The sequence below is a fragment of the Arctopsyche grandis genome, chromosome 9, assembly GCF_051622035.1.
Source record: "Arctopsyche grandis isolate Sample6627 chromosome 9, ASM5162203v2, whole genome shotgun sequence".
NCBI classification, from domain to species: Eukaryota; Metazoa; Arthropoda; class Insecta; order Trichoptera; family Hydropsychidae; genus Arctopsyche; species Arctopsyche grandis.
Window position 1 is genome coordinate 4424078 of NC_135363.1, and position 22567 is coordinate 4446644.

A 22567-nucleotide genomic window follows, 5' to 3' on the forward strand; every position below is an offset into this window, starting at 1 on the left:
ATTGTCTGAAGAGTATTCGCAAATATTTTTCGTATTTCCGCCGAATCTAATCAACTGATGTCAAATTCGTCCGTCGTAGTGCTCTACTCTCGTTTCAGCGCTCTAAATTCACAATTAGTAGTTTTAAATCGTCTAGCTCAGAATAGTTTTCGTGCAAAAATGCGTTTCGAGTCTTTCGTATTCGATTCGCGTAACCCGTGTATTTGAAATGTGGAGGGAAATTCTACGTTGGCAGATTTGCGCGCGCGCATATATTTATTCGTATACAATACATATGCGCGTCATCTACTTGCAATTGCAGCGGGACGTTATCACACAGCGGCAGTGGTCCGAAGAGCGCACGTGGCCTGCCGTGACGTTATTTACACGATTTTCGAGAGTGTATATGTGTATGTACTTGTCGCGTAACAGGTGGCCCATAAAGACATTCAATAAAATGTGTGCCCCCTCCCCTACCCCCCTCTTTACCCCGTTTGTCTATATTTATACAAGGACCTGTCGCCGCATTCCTCCCGCCCGCAATGCTAATCGCCCCGACGCCCACCTCCCTCTTTCCCTCCCACTTTACTGTCGCCTGTCCCCATCCCGCCCACCCCCATCTCCTTCTTTGAAGCCACCCGCCTCCCTCTTAACCCACCCACGCAATGGTCGTTCTTAGTATTTTGTTTGTTTCCGCAAACTCGTGCCTTCCGAGACCTCCTCAACGTTGGGTACATGTGCATGTATGTGTATAGTGCTAATTGTATGCAAGTTCGCTCCCACTGCCGTAATGTGCATCCTTCTTGGGCGGGATGTTGTGGATCCCTCCGGAGAGGGTTCCACTTCCACCCCGGGCCCTCTGCGAGTTTTCATTCATCCGCGCCGCACTCGTCTCACTTTCGCTTTCCTCTGCCACACATTCCCTCCTCTCTTGTTTACATATCTGCCGCGTCCACGCGAACATCCCGTAACGCATTACATATTCATAAGCCATCTCACGGTATCGCCGAAATGCGAACGTGTGTTGTTGATAAACATTTCTAGATTTATAGTCGGTTCGAGGTCGTTATCCTATCTTCTTGACATGATGCAAATTTATTGCGACCGCGTCTCAAATTTGACACACTCGTTTGGGATTCTCCGTTTCTTTCTGCCGCCTACATTCTTCATTGTCATTTTTCACGTATGTTTTATTGTCTTGTATCTTATTATATTTGCCTATTATTTTATATTTGTATTTATAAACACTTACCGCAGGGATTAGATTTCTGTAAATTTAAATTTAATAAAAAAAAATGTAATTTTGCTTAGGGCGTTCGTTCATAGGGGCTGTATATAGCCGCCCTTCCTTCAAACGTGCATCACACGATCGACCCTCGACTAAATTCAAAGCGGGACGAGTCAGCTCGCCTACGGCTGTGCGTGATGTTGATAATGACAAGACCATACAGCGTTCCGACAAAGTCGTTATAACCAGAAGAAAAAAATTATAATAAATCGGATTCCAATGAGAGTGAAGTTTACATATCTCAGCAGTAGTAGTGTAATAGCGAATACGGTCAAAATAAGCGAGAGCAGTCACGACTGTTCCTCCGCAACCATTCGTAGGCGAAAGTCAACGAACATCTGTCCACGTAGTGACAATCTCAGAGGTCAGAATCTGTTGAGTAATACATAGTATCCTTCCATGCTGTGACCCAAATAGGAGGATAGATGCATTGAATACGGGCCTGTCAGAACCGTCTGCTTCCCGAACGATACAATCTATTGTAGATTGGTCACACGGATCGCGACTTATCTCCATGTCCGGCGATTTCGCGAATGAGGTGTCCTCGACTAATTTATGTGGGGGGAGGGGGGGGCTTGGTCAGTGGGCTTAACCTGCCCCAACACAATCACACGTGTCAACTTGACACGCGCAACTGCAACCGCGTTTCTCTCGTCTGTGACTCACCACAGATCGCTATCTGACCAGATTACAATTAAAAATACAACGCACGCTCGACCTGAGCTCGTCTCGTTTTTTTTTGTTTATCTTTTAACACGTTACATCTTCATATGTGTGTATTTTTTGTGTTTTTTTTTTGTTCAACACTTCGATTCTCTTCCATTCATTACCGGTGTGTCGGCACGCGTTTCATTCATCCGATGCCTTTTTGTATATATTTAGAAAACGCCAATTATAGTAATTTGATGCGGTCGAACCCATCACACTAATTTGTAAGGTGGAAGCGACCCCCCAGGCGTGAACACTTCATTCGGTCGAAATTAGAAGAGATCCTCGTTACGTCTGCACGCTTAAATGTTACGACACTGTAAGTGCAATTCGGTGATACCAATTGTGGCCTCGCTTAATCACAACAAATAATACCCTCGATCGCATTTGTTTACATTGCATTGTGAACACGTGACAGTCGTGCTTCTTTGATACCACAGCTGTCTGTCAACTTATCAGTGACGGTTTGTGTGTTTACTAAAAAAAAACAACAAATGCTAAAATACCGCTGAATACTGTTTGCATATGTAGGACGGGGTTTACCGTGTGATATTTATTTCTCACACTGAAAATCTGTACACGTCTATTGCTAGTTCGGTTTATGGCAGTGTAAAGTTTTCTTGTGGTCATAAACTGTGTAAAGCCTGTTTTTGTTGGGAGTTAGGATCGGATCCAAAGCGCGCGAAATCGCAGTGCAACTTTTGCACCCACGTTTAAACACGATAATTTCGGCAAAATATCCCATAGCTTTTCTTAACTCTTATGTATCTTGATATGTTCACCCGTTTGAAACTTAGGTAGCTAGCATACATAGTGATATTATCAAGGCTGTACACATTAAAAAAATACTATTCCGAATTTTAAATGAAAATAAATTTTTTTTTCTTCATTAGCCCAATTTTTTAAATACAGCTGATGTATATCATTAACTTTTTTATTTATGAATCTAATAAAATGTGCATATTTGGCTTAAGGGATTCTCCAAACAGGCTTTCTTCAATTTGACCTAAACATTAGAAAAAGATAGATTGAAACACTGCTTCAGATATGCATATATTAGTATTAGGGTATTGTTGAGTCACTCTAGTTTGGGCATACAGTTCATAGGTTTATAATTCAATATTCATAAATCCAATTTAAACTTGAATTCTCTAAATTTTCGTCTATACAAATCACTGTTGAATATACTAACAGAATGTGAATTGAGGTCTAGTTTTCAGTGAGCTAACGTTATACAACATTTAAGTCCATTTTTGTTTTATTTTGCAAGCTCTACGACTCGCCGAAGAGATAATATCCTTTTTGTGCCAAGGTTGAATAGCGCACTTTTGCGCAAGGAGTCGTTGCGTTTAGGATTGCACTTATTTACCTTGCAACAACGACTCGAGCGGCACAATAAATCCTCATTACATAAGTGACATGATTTTAAACGTTTATCCAAAGTGCATATACAACAATTGGTTCATTTTTCAACGCACCCAACTCAGAGAGAGAGAGAGTTGGGTAGGCAGCGAGCGGACAAACCGCGTATTTGCCGAATGCGTCACCGTTCTAAGCGTCCGACCGAGTGTATCGTTCGTATCGAACTGAAACAGTGTGCATTTTTATTTTTTGCAACATATTGTTGATGATTATATATCGGTGACGAATGAGAGAGTGTGTGTGTGTGTGTGTGTCGTAAATGTGGAACGGTGCGTAACAAAATAACGCGCGCGCCTTTCGCGCTATATAGCGTACACGTAGAGTCAGAATGCGGCGTTCGCTCGCGTGCACGGGTATGAGTGCGAGGCAGCTCGAGCCCAGTATGAGGCAGTGTGAGTCGAGTTCGAGGTAGTGTGAGCTCGGTGCGAGTCAAGTGTGAGGTAGTGTGAGTATGAGCAGCGAGGGGAACTTGGACTCGCCCGGGCGGCGGTCGCGCGCTCACCCGAACACCGGAGCCGACGGGGTCGGGAGCTAGCGCGCCGATGCGCCGTTTCGAGAGCCGGCTTCGCGCCGACTATTCCAGCTCGTCGATTTACAACTTTATTTACTCGGCGATCGCTAATATTTCACATTGATAATTGCTCGCACTTTTTCATCGCGGTCCGCGCTACATTTGCCGTCAAACGTACTGTACTGTACTGTACTGTTCCGAGCTTTATTTTTTTTTGTACGATATATATTCCAATTAATACGCACACTATCTCATAATGACTCAATAAATCAATCTCACGGTGGATGGAGACTGCAAGTCTGTGAGGTCTTTCGCTCTCGCTCTCTCATCCCTCGAGAGGCAATTATGCGTGCCCGGTGTGTTGTTTGTTTGATGTTCTAATTTGATCGTCGGCACGTGTCGGTCAATCTTTACCTGCGCTCACCTGATATGCAAAAATATAATGAACGACGTGCACGTGTGTTCCGTTATTGAATGGTGGAAAAAAATCTTTTTTTTTTTATTATTATTGTAGACAAAACGTTTCAATACGCGCCTCACTGATTCAGTTTGTATTGTTTACCTTTCCCTTTTTATTGCAGCTAAGCATGCGTTTGGCCCATTTTCAGTCGCTGTTCAAGTGTCAAATGAAAAAAAAAAATCTGTCTGCTACGTTTATTGACTAGGTCACGGTATTGACATAGTTCCTGTTATATGTGTATTTGTGTGTTTGTGTGTACACGAGCTAAAAACAGATAACGGTCTTGACAATTATCGCATTTATGCGTATAATTTATGCACATTGATAATACCGTCCAATTGTTTCGTAATAGTGTAGCGTTTGACGTTTATCAAAGTTTATTTTTATTTATTATTTACCGGCATGCGTAATCTTGATTCATGTTTTTTTGCATGAAATTACGTATTATTATGTAAAGAAACTTGCTTGCGGTACTGCTGTATTCGATCGATCGTTCTTTTGTTGAAATTATTTATTTGTGCTGGAACAACACAGTTATATTTACCTTCTGTTTTGCTCAATTCCTCACTTATCACTATTTTTAGACGTAATATCAAGTCCTTCGACCCTAAGACGTATAGGAAGATCGTCTATTATTTGACATATTAATTATGAATTACCTTTTATATATGTCCTCTAGCATGTGTTTAATATACGTATGTAGGTTATTATTGATCTACGCCAAGTGTCGTCTTTTGAACATGTCAAAGGTTCTTTTCAGTATCGATGAAAAATAAAAAAAATCTAGTCCTTTATGTCTGAGAACATTGCATATTATCGTATTTTATAATACATAGATCGTTTATTAGTGTAGATGGGAAACGTAGTGTGGGATTTGTATTTGATGTCACTGAAATACGAAGGCATTCTTAAGATTTCAAAGAAGAAAAATGCAAAACAACGATAATTTCTATAATTTAATAGTATAAAATAGTGTTGAGTGTTGTCAAAATATACAATGTATAAAACTTGTATGTCACAACACGAGGCTCACAATTTCTTCCTTGCTTAATCTTGTTTTCAATTCACGTTGTACAGTCAGTGGTATGAGACATGTATTCTAATAGGTAAATCGCTTTCAGTAGTAAGTTCTTTTTACAAGGTGTTTTTGAGCTAAGATTTTGTTTTTACAAGTGCAATAATGTTCATTGTTTGTATTATCATAACTATCATTATCGATTTTTGAAAGTAAATCATTGGAAATCTTTTCAATTTCTGCATATCTTCCACAATTTTATAGTTCATGTCTGAACATATACATATTCCACCTTTCTTAGTTTACTTGTCCAACTTTTTATATATGGGCAGTCAAACAACTTAAGTAAATTTGTTCTATTATTTTTAGTCATTACTAGAAGTGGGACTGAACGGTGCGTTATTGGAATTACTAATGCCGAATTGGCAAACAAGTCACTTATTTTACTACTAAATATTTAACTTTCAGTAAATATGAGACCGAAATATTAATTTATTGTCATGCAAAGTATTATGAAACTATCTAGAGAGTCAGGTATGTTACTTGAACGGATGAATGTAAAAAAAAACCAAAATGGATCCCTTTTCAGAAGATTCTGAGTGGGTGACACTTGATCCCCCAGTCTTTGACCCTTTCCAGATATCGTTCAACAGTATTGTATATATCATGAGATGGTATATGAAATTTGACGACTTTAAATTGAAACCCGTAGATTTTCATATTTCAAAAACCAATTCAACAGAACTCTTTAAGATTTAAAGTCCGTCTTTCGATCCTGCCATGCATTTTTATGATAAATTCAGACACTATCAACTTTGAACCTAACAAGATTTGCTGTTTTTTTATATCTGTGCTTTCTTTTTCTTTCAAAATTTTTATTTAGATAAATTGCGGGTTTTTTTTAATAGAACAGATATGCGGTAGTTCTAGTGCTATATTTCTGGACAACCGTCTCGTTCTCCGACGAAGTCGTCTCTCAGACTGTTCGGTGGGGGGGGGGGGGGGGGGCCTCATGTAGAGGGATCCATTGGTTGACTTCATTTACCTCTAAATTGCGCTTATATACCCAAGTGCCATGACAAGTTGTCCCAAATCGACACTAACGTTATAATATGTACATATATGTATCTAATATATAATTTCAAAAGAGACTGTATTTAAGGTTTAATGTATGTATGTAAGGTTTAGGTGGTATAATCCGCGACATTGTCGAAAAACTATAATTTTATATGACACGACAAAATCGAATACGTTTTCTATTTCGATGACGTTTTCGATTCCGATTGCGATTTAGATTCCGGTTCCGGATCCAGATTATTTTTTCGGTTCCGGTTCCTTATATAATAAAAAAAAAACCATTCGTTGTGGTGTGTGTAATTCATTTCTGATGGCTGTCGTTAAATATTACTTTTCGTTCGGATTAAATAAATTTAATAAAAAAACAAATGAATGTTTACTATTTGATGTTTTAAGCGGTTTTTTATTACAAACTTAGCTGAACCCGGCGTGCGTTGCAATGCCACAATGACGCATGCAATTCCCGTTCCCATTGTCGGAAAAATGCAGACAGCGAACACATTTGAAATTATTCAATTGTTTGTTTATTTTACCCTAACAACGCAGGTGGCGACGCGAAAACATTTAAAATTATTGCGTTCCAATGCCAATCATTCGCGTTTTTGGGCGATTTATTTTACCGAAAGCTTCCCGGACATGCATACAACAAATCCTGAATGTTCCATCGTAATCGGTCAATTCGTTTAGGAGCCTATACGATACTAGCAGTGTACTATATATATTTGAAATTATATTCAAACAGTAGTGACAAATATAGGGTAGCCAAAATGTGAGAAACCGTTTCAACTAAAATGATAGGAAACGATAACTCCAAGTCGGAGTCACAAATATCCAAATCTGACCGTCACCACCACAGAAATACTTCAAATCATACAACGCATGATGTACAAGTATACTGTCGTACGCTCCCCAAACCTATCCTACTGTCCAGAAACATTACTGATTGGTCTTAAATTTGGATGTATCTACTTTTATATTGATTATGGACTATTTTCTTGTGTTTGCAGGAGTTGACGGGCCAAAACAGCAATGACAGCAGCAGTGGAGGTGGAGGCGGAGGTCCGCTGGTGAGGCCCTCGCCCAGCCCCACCGGCTCCAGCGGCTCGCGGTCCATGTCCCCGGCTGTCGGTGAGGACCCACATCGTTTATTTTTATACTTATACAATTACTATTTACTATGCATATTGACACATCAGCTGTTCGAGCCACTCACGCGCTACTTAATAAATACGCCCGCGCCAATTGCACGGAAGCACCGCACCGCCTGCACCTGATAAGTGCGCCAAACCGGGGGCGACGACCTGCACGCGACCGCGACCTTTGATACACACGTCAACATCGATATGCATACCGTTTCGCCATTGTGCCACACGGGCTAATTATTTTCTAAACAACAAAAAAAAAGTGTCCTTTGAAGTGTGGTAGAAAAACGTAGGATGGGTGTGTTTACGCGCAATGAATGTGGATGAGGTTGACCGGGTGCTTTTGCGACTGAATAACCTGTTCCGTTGTTGACTTTTTTCCCTTTTTGTGTTCCGGCAATCCTTAATGTTTTTGCTTTTTCGACACGCGCTTTCGGCATTTACGATCCTTTCTTATTACGAATACGGCCGTCATTGTAGTAAACAAGGACGACTTTCGCATTGAGAACGCTAAACGTGTGGTGGTGGTAGTAGTAGTAAACGAGAGTGCGGGAACCCTCAGACCTTGGCATTCATTTTTTTTTCTTAATACTTTATTTTCACTCAATGCCCCTTCGGCATGACCCACATTCCAAATGCAGCAAGGATCCCATTATAAATCACTCCCGGCTGATGCGTCTCATTGTGTGTATATTTTTTTCCGCCGGGTCGGGCTCGGCACTTGTTCCGGGTTCACTACGTTTTGACAGATTTCACAAATAAACGCGTCAATCTTCCGCACTCGTCGCTGCTGATGTAAACACCTGTTGCTCGTTCGGCTGAGTGTGTGTATACATACATTGTTCTTTGAAGCGTCACGGATGTGATAGTGAAATGTACAAGTTGTGAGTAAACACGTGCACAAAATATACCCCTCGCTCAGTGTTGTGCGGAAGGTAACAAGAAAGAGACCGAAAGGTACAAGCCGTGACGGGTCGAGGTACTAGTTTATTGCTCTCTTCTCAAACTCTCGGTACAGACGCGTCTAGGATGCTGTTAAACCAGACGGGATTCCCCGACATTGACCCACATTTCTGTGTGCAAAACCACTGTGGGGGGGAAATCACCCACACCCTTGTCCCCCGTGCGACCCCCTCCTCACCACCCTATTGCCGTGCGGCCTCAGCAAAATAGGAGGGGGGTAGGGTTGGACCCCCCCCTCAAGCCCGGGGGGACAGTGGAACCCACCCGCCTTTCAAAGGGTAGTTTTTATTTTTTCCCTCTCCGGTTTTGTGTGTGAATGGGAAATCGAGAGTGAGCGTGGAGTGAGACGAGGGGGTGGGTTGTGGGTGTGGGCTCGGGGCGGCAAGTTTTCCGGCTTGGGGGTGAGTGGGGGTGTGGGCGTCGCTCGCGGGTACGGTTTTCAATTGTCGTATGTGTACCCGCCGTCACTCTCTCCGCTCGTGGTTGGCCTTGAAATTTCTATCGCACGTGCAAGGACGCCTCCTACCTTGCTGTGCCACCCTTAGGTGCATCTCAGGGGGGTTGTATTATCCTACATATTTGGTCGTCTCTTCAAGCCTCATTTTCTTCTCTAACTGTGGATTTCATAGAGGAATTTACTTTCAGCTGTGTGTCTATGCTTAAGCTTACCTAATATTTGCGTCTAAACTAAATCTTAATGCCAAACCGACCGAATTTCGTTAGTTAGATGTACATACATAACGTAGCGAGTTAATCCGTAGAAAGTTTCGGAGTATGACGCAAAAGACTTTGTCTAAAATACATATATAGAATTTGATACAAATATAGTAGTCGACTTACATCTTAGACAGTAAAATATTGTCTATATTAATAAAAACCCAATTTTTCATCATATAACAGTCGAACTTGGTCATGTTGAACACTAGTATATGTAGAACGTGTTCGATTTAAATTTATTGTGTTTTTATGTAGAAATACGTACACGCTTTCTAAGGACTAGGTGTTGCTTGCGATCACCGCTAATATACATATACATACATAAACGTAATCTTTCTTCAAATTCTTGTATTACGGCTAGTTCCATATTACGTTATATCAGAGCCGTGCCGTATACAATGATGCGGCACTTACAGGAGGGCGGCATAAGTAGCGAAATCAAAATACAATTTGAACCATTCAATGATTAAAAATCAATCTGACGGGAAGAAGTTGTCGATGAACCCTTAGCAGAGGAGAATAAATTAAAATAAACTTTTTCTATTATATTCTGGACTTACCCTTAATTCTATGAACGTACGATTTACGCATAGAAACCCATAGCAAAATTTTTCAGTTTTTATATGACATTTTAAAACTCAATGCTATGACAACGCTAGAAAATTATTGTACTAGTTTTCAATACTTTCAGTCGAAAATGAAGCCGATATAAATGCAAATGATCTTCAAGAAGAATTAAGTGATGAATCCCAAATGCTACCATACTCTATGAAACTTTTGGATGTTTTAAATTGTTGTATCTGAATACTGTTTTTAGCTCTGAGAATTTTATTAACACCCGTCTCTGTAGCTAGTGGGGAAAGAAGGTTTTCCAAATAAAAATTAATAAAAAAACACTACTTAGGAAGTTCAATGAGCCAAACAAAACTCATAAATCTGGCATTAATTTCTATTGAATATGCATTAACTGCCACTCTAGATTACACATTCCTAATTAATGAATTTGCTAACGTTAAAGCTAGAAGCGTAAAACTAGTGGATTGTCATTTTCAAAATAAAAAATATGTAATTCGTACATTTTGTGCATTTGTTTTAAATCCCAATCGTAGTTTAGAAAAAAACTTTTTGGTGGCGGCATTTCGAAGACTTGCATCATATTGAGAAAATCTACCGCACGGCTCTGGCTATATAACCAATTTCAGTAATGATGTCTACATACACGTATATTTTCCATTCAATAGTGTTGAACTAGTCTCCCAATTTCATCGAATCCACCTCCATATATTTTCATCGGAATAGACCGAGTATCGACTCCCCACTACGACTGTCAAATTAGACCGGTATTGTAACTAAGACTCCACTCGTATAAATCGTCTCATTAGAAAAGCCGTCATTATTCCACTCGGACGGAAAAAAAACAATTGAATACAAATATATGTATAAGCAAGTAATAACATAGGAATTGCTTAGAATAATATCGTTGGAAATGTTGCGTTTTTCCCCTCGGACAAATAAAATAAGCCGTGTAGAGTTGGAGTCGTTGCGTTGCGGTGTTGTTTGGTCGACGGCAACATTCCGGCCGTCATTACGATTCCGGCTGAGTCAGTGCGGCCGTCGCTGGTTGGCTGGCTGCTTCTCGGAACACGCCACTCAAACCACACCGAGCTCACCAACTCAACCAACTCAACCAACACAACCAGCTCTCGTCGGCCTCCAAGTGGAACAAGCCGTGGGAGCGCAACTGCCGGTCGACGATAGCCACACGTTTCAATATTTCATACCGTGTTTCCCTTCTGTAGTACTTGGGTACCATTTGTTTTGCTGTGACTTTGTCGCAAGGACGTTTGCTTGTACACTGAAAGGTTCAAGGTTAGCATATTGATGTTTGGCTTTAACATATATCTATACCAGTGGCGTGCCGTGAAAATCTCCCTGTTTTTGTCGCACGGCCATGCTTATGTGCGTGTGCGCGATACAAGGCGACTGGGTCTACGTGACGAGCCAGAATGTTAAATTACAGAAAACACAAATATCGGAAGGCAAAGATCGAAAATCGAAAAATCAAAAAAAAAAGGTGCATGGTAAACGGTACATACTCACTTAATTTGCGCGAGAAGGGTACAACAGGAACAAGAGGAACAGGCTTTTCCTCCCGTATTCTGCGCGCGCACATTAATACGGGAGGGAAAGTTGTTTTTGTTCCTGTTGTATCCTGCTCGCGCAAATTAAGTGAGTATGTACCGTTAACCATGCACCCTTTTTTTATCTTTCGATTTTCGATCTTTGCCTTCCGATATTTGCGTTTTCTGTAATTTAACATTCTGGCTCGTCACGGAGACCGAAGGGGACTAGATGACATCATATCGAGTCCCCTTGTATCCTGCTCGCGTACACTCAACTCTTTGAGTGCTGACGTCTTTCTGTTGAAAGCCCGCCACGCTGAAAAATTCCAACTAGAATTATTTAGAAATCCAATAGAAATCAGGTATAAAAATTATAGCTAATCCAAACAAACCGTAGATCACTACCCTAGATTACTACCGCCGAGGATTTCGAGTTTTGTAAAGGTGTGTTTAGACTCTCTAATATATCTTGCAACTATATAAAATAAACAAAATAAGTCTATTAATGAATGTATTTTCCAAAACTAGTTCCATCTTCTTCGTTGTTGTAAAAATTTAATGCTCACAATTTGAATTCCAAGCCACAATTTAAAATGCTCAGCAGTTAAGGATTTCCATCGAGAAATTCTGCTGTGGTTTTAAATTCAGAAATTCCGGTGTAAACCAGTCTTTATAAACATTGACACGGATTACACGACCCATGTTCAATGCATTTTTTTTTCGATGCTACCTGGAAAGGCTTAGCGGGTAGTATTCTTGTTTATTTTTTACATACCCAAAAACGACGCCTATCGGCGTATTTCAGGCTCGTGGACAACGCCGATCAGCGTTGGTCAGCATTCGAAGGGTTAAGTAAGGCCATGCGATAAACACATCGAGATTTTTACGGCACACCACTTATCTATACATTTACAAAAAAAGTAATGTGTATGTGTAGATTTGGTATGATATTATCTAACGATGTTTTAACTTTAGAAGGGCTCGGAGCACCGGTTCGTAAGAGTCCCATTATAGGCGCCCATTTTGTTTCCGTTTTTGGATCCCATATGCCGGGCAAAGCTCAGATATGCCAGATTCTACTGGAAAACGCTGGCTAGTTTGTTCATATAGATTTATCTAATTTATTTAGCGAATTCTTTAAGTTAATTAACACTAAAATATTTCAAACCGTATAGTTGATGACCGTAAATGTTTGCAAGCACGTTTTAAATGGCATATGAAAACATCTTGGGCCGTCCAATGAAAATTCGTTGATTGCATTAATGATGTTTTTAATATAATTTTTTGCGTCAAAAAATCAAGTTTGTTTTTTTGTTAGTTAAAAATTGTCAACAATAATTGTATTTATAAGAAATTACACGTACGTACTTATTTTTCCTACAATGAAATGGTAATTTTTTCATACTCTTGATTTAATTTGAATGTTATACTTATTGACTTTTACTTACTTGGATGTCGACTATGAAAAATAGTACTTCGCCGTAGGAAGACACGTGCTGTCCCTTACGACAAATCTCGACCAATATTTCAATGCATTTCGCACTTACAAATGTTCTATTATCTGCACGAATGCTATTGGTCGTGAGGCGGTGTAAGGGACAGCACGTGCATGTAAGGGACAGCAAGTGTCTTCATACAGTGCACCAATTATAATGGATTTTCGTTGTAGACCAATTTCAAAAGTTGAGTTATATAAAATAAATAATAAATCAATTAACCATATAATAAATTATTTAGAACATCTAAGTTGTAGACTTTCTTCAAAATGGAATAATAACAAACTTTCTAATTTTATATAATTTATATAAAAAGAGCTCATTAACCAAGTCGATTGAAGTTAATTGTCTTATTTAATAAAATAAAAACTATTTTTTAATAAATATTATAGTTAAATTTATTGATAATGTGCATAGGTTTAGCCGAAACTCTCTTGATAATCTTGATAATCAGTGGTGCTAGTGTCGCCCATACTTGGGGAAAATGTTACTTTCTGGCGTTTGCTGGAAAGAAGTACATGATTTTGAAGATAATAGATCATTCCTCTTCGTCCACACCAGAACTAATGATAAAGATATTACAGAAATAAAGTCTTTAGGATAATTTTAACATATTCATAATACCGAACCCTATTGAAAAGGTTTCTACTTAAATTTGAAATCAGTATGGTGTGTTACCCAATATTCTTCGAATCTTGACGTGCCTTCAAATTTTGTATGAGGCGAGGTCACGTAGAAGTTGGTGAGTAACGTACGTGTCGTCGGGCGATAATCAACTCGAACGGATTATCAAGGTCTGTTTCTTCGACGTGAAGTCTCTCTTCTACAATACGTAGAAACTATTTTTTCGTCCAAATAATTTTGCTCGGTATGGATTGCAAATTCGCTTATTCGCACGGGTTGGTTTCATCAAAATTATTATCTTTGACATGGGGTTCAAGGTTCCATATTGTCGCGTGCGATTATGTTGCATGAAAATGTGAACGTGGTGGCCAATACGATGCTCTTTTTTGCCACGTACTTTTCGTATCTCGGTTTTGCCACGTACTTTTCGTATCTCGGTTTTGCCAAAGTAAGCTTTGCATTTTTGAACAGGGCTTGTATTCTACTTGACATTTGTAGGATAATAAAATAAAATCTTGAACCAATCTAGCCTGTTTGCATATTATAGTGTTAAAAAAATTGTAGTTGAGGTAGGAGATAAATCTGAAATTTTACTAGTTATATTTTGCCATTCAATATCTCCTTCGGTACAAGGTACGTTCCATGTGTGCGATAACAATGTAAAAGTGTTTTCGGTTTTTAATTTAATCGCGTATATATTCAATTTGTATTCAATATTATAATCAATTGCTATAATAAAAGTAAAGCATAAAAGTAATACATAAAAGCAAGAATTATTGTCAAAATTTGTATTCAACGACTATTTATTACATGTCGTTGACGTGAAATAGTTTTTTTTCTTAGTATGATATTTCTGCGTGTTGCTATACAACAACGCTGTTAGTGTTGAAACGTCTTATCTGGAGCTTATGCTGATAGTACGTGAAAGTTTAATTTGTCATTTTTTACTTGATCACTTAAAATTATTTCAATTTGAATATATAATTCTAAATTCTTTGAGTAACAAGTATACGTATTTATGTACTATAAAGCTCCTCCAACTATTAAACTACTTCCAAACCAAACCTTATCTTATCGGCTTTATGATTATAGTAAGCAACTTTCCAAAAATTTGCCAACTATACATAGTAAGAGGGTGCGTATCGATACAGCATATCTATTTCAAATTGTACAAATGCAGAATATTGGAATTTAAAATAAGTAGGAGGGACCAAAAACACTCCCTACCCCTGTATAAATCCATCCACTGTTTGGTAAAACGCATATGCTGTCCTTTTCACCCCATCTCGATTTCGTACGTACAATGTTCTATTGTTTATACGAAATGTTATTAGTCGAGAGTAGGGTTCTCAATTATTCATAGTTTTGGAATGTCGAATAAAAATTTATTTTTTAATATTCATTATCATTAATGTTTTTTATTAAATTGAACGTCAAGGATTCTACGACCCAAACACACAAACATACATACAAAGTCTCTTTCGAAATTATATATTAGATTCTGATGCCTACCATAGTTAGGATTTCGTATGGATATGCAAAATGTATCAGCCAACAAACCACCCAAGTCCAATTTCACCTCGCATTGCAGAAGTTTCACCCACGAGCAAAATCCAAGAACTCACGATATGCACCGCTGATAAGAGCAATTTTCCTTCACGGACACAAACAATAACACATTTGTGCGCTTCTGCCGATGACTCATCCGCCGGTCAACTTACATAATAACAATAAATACAAATTCGTCGGTTTTTTTTTCTGTATGCGGCAAGACACGTAAACGTTACGCGCTCGTAAAATCAGATGCGGCTCGGACTCCGGGGGCCCTGACCTTACGCAAATAAATATAAATTAAATGAACCGCGCCGATATCTCACTCGACACAACAAAACAAACACGTGCTCTATACACACATTCACACACACACTAATACGACCGTGCCCAAAACCGCGCCAAACAATTAACCTCGTGTGTGTGTATGTATGTGGAGTTGTACATATTTCATTAGGTTACTGGACCACGCCAGAGTGAGGAATCGTAGGGCGTTGTGGGTGGGCGGGGGTGCCCTTTACACAGGGTACCGTTACGATGTTCGAGCCTCAATGAACGACCTCTCCTCACGCGCACCGCTCTAATTGCTCGCACGCCACTTGTTGATTGCCCTCCCCCTCCTCCTTCGGCTCAAAACTCGATTTAGCAAGTGCTCAGTCCACATGGGAGGACGAGTCCTCTTGAATCTTGCTCTGCTTCTTGTGTCGTTGCTCCACTTTGAGTCGGCGATCGATGCTTGGGGTCGGTGACAGTGTGGAGGAAGTCGTACTTGGCTTATCAGCTATCTCCCCCTCCGTGTTACCTTTTTTTGGTTCGACATCAGCTGTTAGATTGTAAGGGTGGTATGATGTGACGAATGGTTTGATCTGATTAAAAGACGTATTAAGTCGGAAGTTTATACACCACTCAGTTTGACTTTAACACACCGTGCGACTTGCGAGCGACTTGGTTGAGGGCGACCAGACCAGTGTATGCAATTGAAGGGGCATGCCACACCCGTCAACTTTGTTGCTCACATTTCTGTACATTTTTTCGTGTCGCGCAACTAGTCGGCCGACAAAGTTGCACGGTGTGGCTCTGCTCTACGGCTAAGAAATTTTAAGTTTGAAAGAAGTGAAAAAGTTCAAACTCCCTCACAATAGGCAACAGTATTGAGTTTGGAATGCTTAGAGTCATACAAAACTAATTTAGAAGCATTGAAATAGTTATGCTAACTAAGGATTTGTAACACATGTGGGTGTTCTATATATATTTATAGTGGAAAACTATGACTATTGTATTTTTTTCTTATACAAATTAAGACTATCTTTCAAATGGATACGTGACATTCTCAAGATGACTAACATTTAGAAATTTTAAATATAAGGAAGTGCACTTTCAATTCAATCCACAGTTGTGGCTTTTTTAAATTCTAAGGGTGAAAACACAGAGAGGCATGCGGCTCGTGTTTTTTTTTAGTCCTCGTGGTTTTCAGTTGGGAAGGGCATTCCTTCAGTTCATTGCTAATTCAACCACAGATTTGCTTCTTCACATTAGCCCTAAAAGTAATGAATAAATCAGGACAATTGTACTATTAAATGAGGTATTATAAAAATTTGTTAGATAAAAAAGATTTGAACTTCTGGTGAACCGATAATTGATATTAAAATTAGAGTCTGCCAAAACAGATGTATCAAAGGCACCATTAACTACCTTATATAAGAGTAATAGATCAATAACTTTTCTGCGATGAGACTAACTTATCTTAAAATGAGAGAGTCCGTTTTTATAGGTTGGCAACAATCTAACAAAACCAGCCTTATTGGACAAATGACGCAGAAAACGCTTCTGAATAGTCTCTTAGCGATCTATATGACATTGGTAATAAGGAGACCATATGACCTCCATTATTGCTGCGAATTAGACTATTATAGAGCAATATTAGAGTATGCTGATTCTTAAAGGGTTTCGCAATTCGGCAAATATGTACATTCGAACAGTTTGTATAATTTAGTGACTATAAAGTTTTTTATTATTATTTATAATACATATAGACCAGGAAGGTCTAAAAATTAAACTCCAATGCGCCTTCCTGGCCAATTATAAACAATGCAGCATTTTTATTATGAATTACGAGACATCTATGAATTTTAACTTAAAGATGTACATAAAATTTATTGTACATCAATCATACTCAAATAGTGGTGACATGGTAGGTAGGAAGGTATTTAGCCAATTTAATCGAGGAACCGTTTCAACAATGAAATCGGAAAAATTGGCAAACTGATGGGAAACGATTGACCTGGAGCACAAATATCCAAGTGACCAGCAGCATTACAGATATACACAGAATAAATTCTTTTCAATCGAGATCAACTCCCGGGATCGAACCCGGCGCCTCTCGGTGCTAGGCAAAAGCCCAACCCCCGAGCCATGTTGCTAGCAGGCTTGTATGATTTAGTGACTAAGACTTTATTTTTTAAGCTGGATCAATCTATAAATCTCGCTGTAAACAATATCCTATGAAATTGAGGGAGGGGGATTGAAATATTTTTGTCTGTGCGGAAGAATTCAGAGTCGGTTCGGGGCATTACATGTAACATACTTAGTATTTGACCGAAAGCATAGATTCATCCTATCATCGATTCATTGTGAAGCATATCTCGGTAGACTATTTTTCTCGGCAGTCCACGTTCAATTTATTTCAATTCGTGGTTTATTACTTGTAAGGAGTTATTGCTGTGATCAAGGCTTGCTACGTTGTTGGTGCATTTATTCTACCCACACACGGTCGGGGCACAGAAATTGGCGAATTTGGGTACGGTGACTGTAGGAATTATACTTTTGGACAGATTACTTAATTGCAGACAGGATAAGGAGACTGCAGGCGAGTGGTTGACATGTGAGTCTGTGTGTGTATGTGTGTGTGTGTGTGTTGTGCAGATGCAAAGGCAGAGGCAAAGGCGTGCAGCCGTCGTAGGCACGCAGCCAGCAAAGTGTAGTGGCCGTGACCTTTGCATATCGAACACGCGGTATGTAACCGTGTTGGTGTTGTTATTGCAGGGCAACAGAACATTCCCATGCCGCCGCGGCCATCGAGCAGTAGCCAGGCGGAGGGCGGCGGCGCGGGGGGCGCAGCGCGTGCCGCCGGAGCCCCGGCTGCGCCCCTCGCCGCGCCCCCGGCCGCGCCTCCGCCCCAACCCGGCTACCACCATCCACCGCCGCACCAGCAGCATCCGCCACATCCGCACCAGCCGCCCATTGGATACAAGATGCCACCACACCATCAAAACTATCCACCCCCACACCACTATCCGCAAGGTTGCTACTTCTTACCACTATAATTCATTCCAGATACACCTCTAGGGGATGCGGTGCATCCACTCTAAAATCGCCAGACAAATTGAACGACAGATTAACGGACGGCTGCTTTAAATGCAATTCTCATCTTCTCGAATGGTAGATTGCACATCAAATGACGGGTAACCTTTCGATGTGCACAGATGCAATTATTAAAATGGTAATGATTAAAATTGAGTTGGATCTTTCGGGCGAGTTTAAATAAGGCAAGATTCGATAAGTTCCGAATCTTGAAGCCTTATTAAACTCGCCAGAAAGATCCAACTCAATTTTAATAATTGCATATGTGCACATCGAAAGGTTACTCGTCATCTGATGTGCAATCTATCATTCGAGAAAACGAGAATTACGTTTAAAGCTGCCGTTCTGTTAATCTGGCGATTTTAGAGCGGATGCACCAAACCCACCTCTAGGCACTAGGCAGAAGAATGCGCGATTGTTATGGAAGACACGCTCAAGTTGTTCCGTTCACGAAGGCCTACCCCCCCACTCCCTAGAAAAGCTACGACCAGTGCACGATCCTAGCGTGACCTTATTTTTCGCAAGAGTGGGGGTGGGTCTTCGTAGGGTACCATTTATCGGCCCGGCAAATAAAATAATGTCCCTCTCTAAAATTGTTCGCACGACAGATTCGGTTTTCGCCTGGCAAATCAAAAGCCAAATGGGTTGCCAGTAACAAAAATAAAAATAAATACCGACCCTAGGGTAAATAAATAGGGCAAACCCTAACTTAACCTAACCTAACCTAACCCTTAAATAAATAAGTGTTGGCTGCTAAGATATTAGATTACCCAGTGAAAGTGTAACTGATTATGATTTCACTGAAATGAAAAATTTTATTTTTGTTGCTAGCAACCTGATTGACGTTTGATTTGATCTGTCGTGCGAGGTATTTTAGAGATGTTAATTTGACATTAAATGTCGTTTTGACATTTGTTGTGTAATTTATTTTACAGCCGTGTCAAAAATATTATCCCGTCTCTTGATATATGGATAGGGTTGCCAGATTTCTTCTAAGTCAAACCGGGACCCCCCCCCCGCCTGAAAAAATCGAGAATATTAGACCACTTAGTTTTTTGAAATAATCACATTTGGCAATAATTGAAATCATAGTTTTCAATGCACTGTAGAATACTTTCAACGTCATCTATAGAAAGCCTATTCCTTTCATTAGTCCATTGAATCTCCATTAACGAGAATATAATTTAACTATCTATTTTTCCATTCCAATTTGGAGATTGTAATTCTCTTTTTAATATATGTTTTAATGGTACAAATTTATTGAACAAATATGTGATATTTATTATAATATTTTTCGTATTTAAATAATCAACTGTTTTTTCAATATATTTTTTTGATATTTTTTCCAAACTCATCCAGAAAAACACAATTTTTTTTGGTATTGTCCATTGTTTCCAATAATCTGTCAATGTTTCATAAAACTTTCTTTATTAAATCCATCAATTTGTCGCTTTTAAATTGCTTAAAAAGTATGCATAATAAGAAGAATTTGAAAACAACGAAAGGTTCGTAGGGGATAGTGGGACACGAGGCTTAAAACCGGTGACAATACTGATTAATCAGAACGCTTGGCAACCCTATATTATATATGGAGAGACAATTGAAACAATCAAAAAGATATGTAAATGGACAAGTGCACTGCTGATATGCACTAATTATAAATAAATTACTATTCGCCGATTATTTGGGCTGTGTCGGTAGTTCATAACAAATGAATCAATTTCGCCTACTGCCTAGTAGTAATATGGAATAGCTTGCAATCACACATCACAAACCACCATCGTCACCGTTGTCACTTACATCGTATCTTCTTTGTTTTCAGGTAACTATTCGAATCGGCCTCCATATCCGAATCAAGGGTATGGACCGGGAGGTGGAGCCGGAGGTCCCGGAGCTGGAGGACCGGGAGCCGCCGCCGCTGGTCAGTACGGTGGCCCCGGCCGACCGCAAGGATACCCTCCGTATGGAACAGGCTGGGGTGGTACCGGAGCACGGCCTCCACCACCTCCGCCCCACTACCTCAAACAACATTTACAGCATAAGCTAGGTCCACAACATATGGGTCCTCCACCATCGCACCACGTCATGGGACCGCCCGGTGAACCGGCGCAAGACAATGGCCTTCCTGGACCACCTCCAGCACCGGCTACTGCCCTCGTTACTACCGGACCGGACGGCACACCATTAGATGACGGTTCACAACAGAGCACACTTTCCAACGCTTCCGCTGGTAAATATTTCTCCAATCGACATTTCTACATACAATTGTCAAAATATTTCTATAGATAATTTTTTGAGAACTAGAAGTTGATGACTTATTATTCTAAAAGTCTGTACTAACTGCCTGTATATTTTGAAAATTCGTTTGGTTGTCATATGATAAATATCAAGTGATAAAATATCATGTGATAAAATATCATGTGATAAAACCGCATATTATTGTTTTTCACTACTTTTTCTATTGATATTGTTTTCTATAATTGTTAATTTTTATATGGGTTTTTACCTGTACAAATAAATAAATTTAAATTGTTATTTCGAAAATGTTACAGCTTCAGGAGAAGAACCGGCTTGTGTCACTCCCCGAGGAGGTGGACGAGGACCTGGTGGTGGAGCGCCATCTCCGGGAGCCGCCTCTCACGCTAGTGCCCACGATGACTACGATGCTAGCCCTTCTAGTTGGCCCAGAACACCTTCTAGTCCGGTATGTTGTATACTTTACCTAATAATATACGATTATATATTTATTAGTCAACATTATTAAACTTTTTACGTCGATACTTCCAGGTATTTAACAGTCACGTACCACAAGAAACTTACAGAACAAAGGTTTGTTAGTTTATTAGTTTGCGTTACAAGACTTTTCGTTTGTTTAATTTTTTTTTATTGGTTTTTTATTGTTGGAAAAATAATGAGTTATTTCGTTCATTAGCAGAAATCAGATTCCCTGGGAAAGCTGTACGAAATGGACGAATCGCCGGAGAGACGCGGTTGGGTCGAGCGACTGCTGAGCTTCATGGAGGAGCGAAGAACGCCGATCGCCGCTTGTCCTACAATCAGCAAGCAACCTCTCGACCTGTATCGACTATATCTGCTGGTTCGCGATCGTGGCGGTTTCGTCGAGGTATGCAAGGTGCTGTCTCCGCCGCACGTCAGGGGACATCTACACGATCCAATTGCCCCTTTAATCTAATTTAGCACATATAAATAATAATTATGTAGTTACACATTTCGCACTCATTCTTATGATTTTCGTTTTCAACATCATCCGTTTCTCTGTACCTTTTCGTTTCCGCATCTTCATATAAAAATAAGTGATGTGTTGCCGAGAAGTGTGTTTCCACATATTATTAAAAATAAAAACAATAGTAATTATTAACAAAGTAAATGCAAATCATTGACAACAGAAATAGTAATCGAATTAATTCTCTTCCTTCTTTCGCTTCACTCTTGATAACATACTTTATTATTCTCTGTTGGCGGTGAGATATATCTGCATATATACACACATATATTTTCACTATTGTATTTTGTTTATCAACAACAATATTGAGAATCGGTTCTTTCATGACAATTGTAATGTAATACCGATTTTATTTAAATAAAAACGATTGGCATTCTGTTATATATCGAAATTGTATTCAAAATTAAATAAAAATCAAGGCATATATAACGTTGACAAGTCATGATACCAAAATTTTTATCTCACATAAAACCTTTGAGTGGACCGAGTCTTAATCGAAAATAGTGATGACACCTTTATTAGAGCTAGTTTGCTGATATATCTGTTTAGTTGCATCCTTTGATATATATTATATTATATACTTGTATATTTGAATTGTTGATTTACACACTTCATATCACAATGTATTTTTTTAATTCTATTATAGAAATTAGCGAATACACTTCAGCATGAAATTCAAAAAAGAGCACTCTATAATAGTTATATTGATTTAATTGCCGATAAATCTTCTACTGTCATATTATAGAGTCTTCGATTGTTTTTAAGCATATCAAATGGTGGTTGTGGAATACTTGTAAGGAAACGATCGAAACAAAATCAGAACCAAATTTGAAATTACCTTGATTTTTCTTTAATTTTGGAAATTGGAAAGGTTATGTTGTAAAATG

At 39.3% G+C, this 22567-nt stretch overlaps 1 protein-coding gene across 1 annotated transcript in view; it reads left to right on the forward strand.

The window, feature by feature from the left end:
- Positions 1-22567, forward strand: part of osa (trithorax group protein osa) — a 144450-nt gene that overhangs the window by 105607 nt on the left and 16276 nt on the right. Inside the window, exons 4-8 of the mRNA XM_077438418.1 lie at positions 7468-7588; positions 20259-20666; positions 20989-21140; positions 21224-21265; positions 21369-21560. Coding sequence (XP_077294544.1) covers positions 7468-7588; positions 20259-20666; positions 20989-21140; positions 21224-21265; positions 21369-21560 — 915 coding nt within the window. The remainder of the gene's footprint in view (positions 1-7467; positions 7589-20258; positions 20667-20988; positions 21141-21223; positions 21266-21368; positions 21561-22567) is intronic.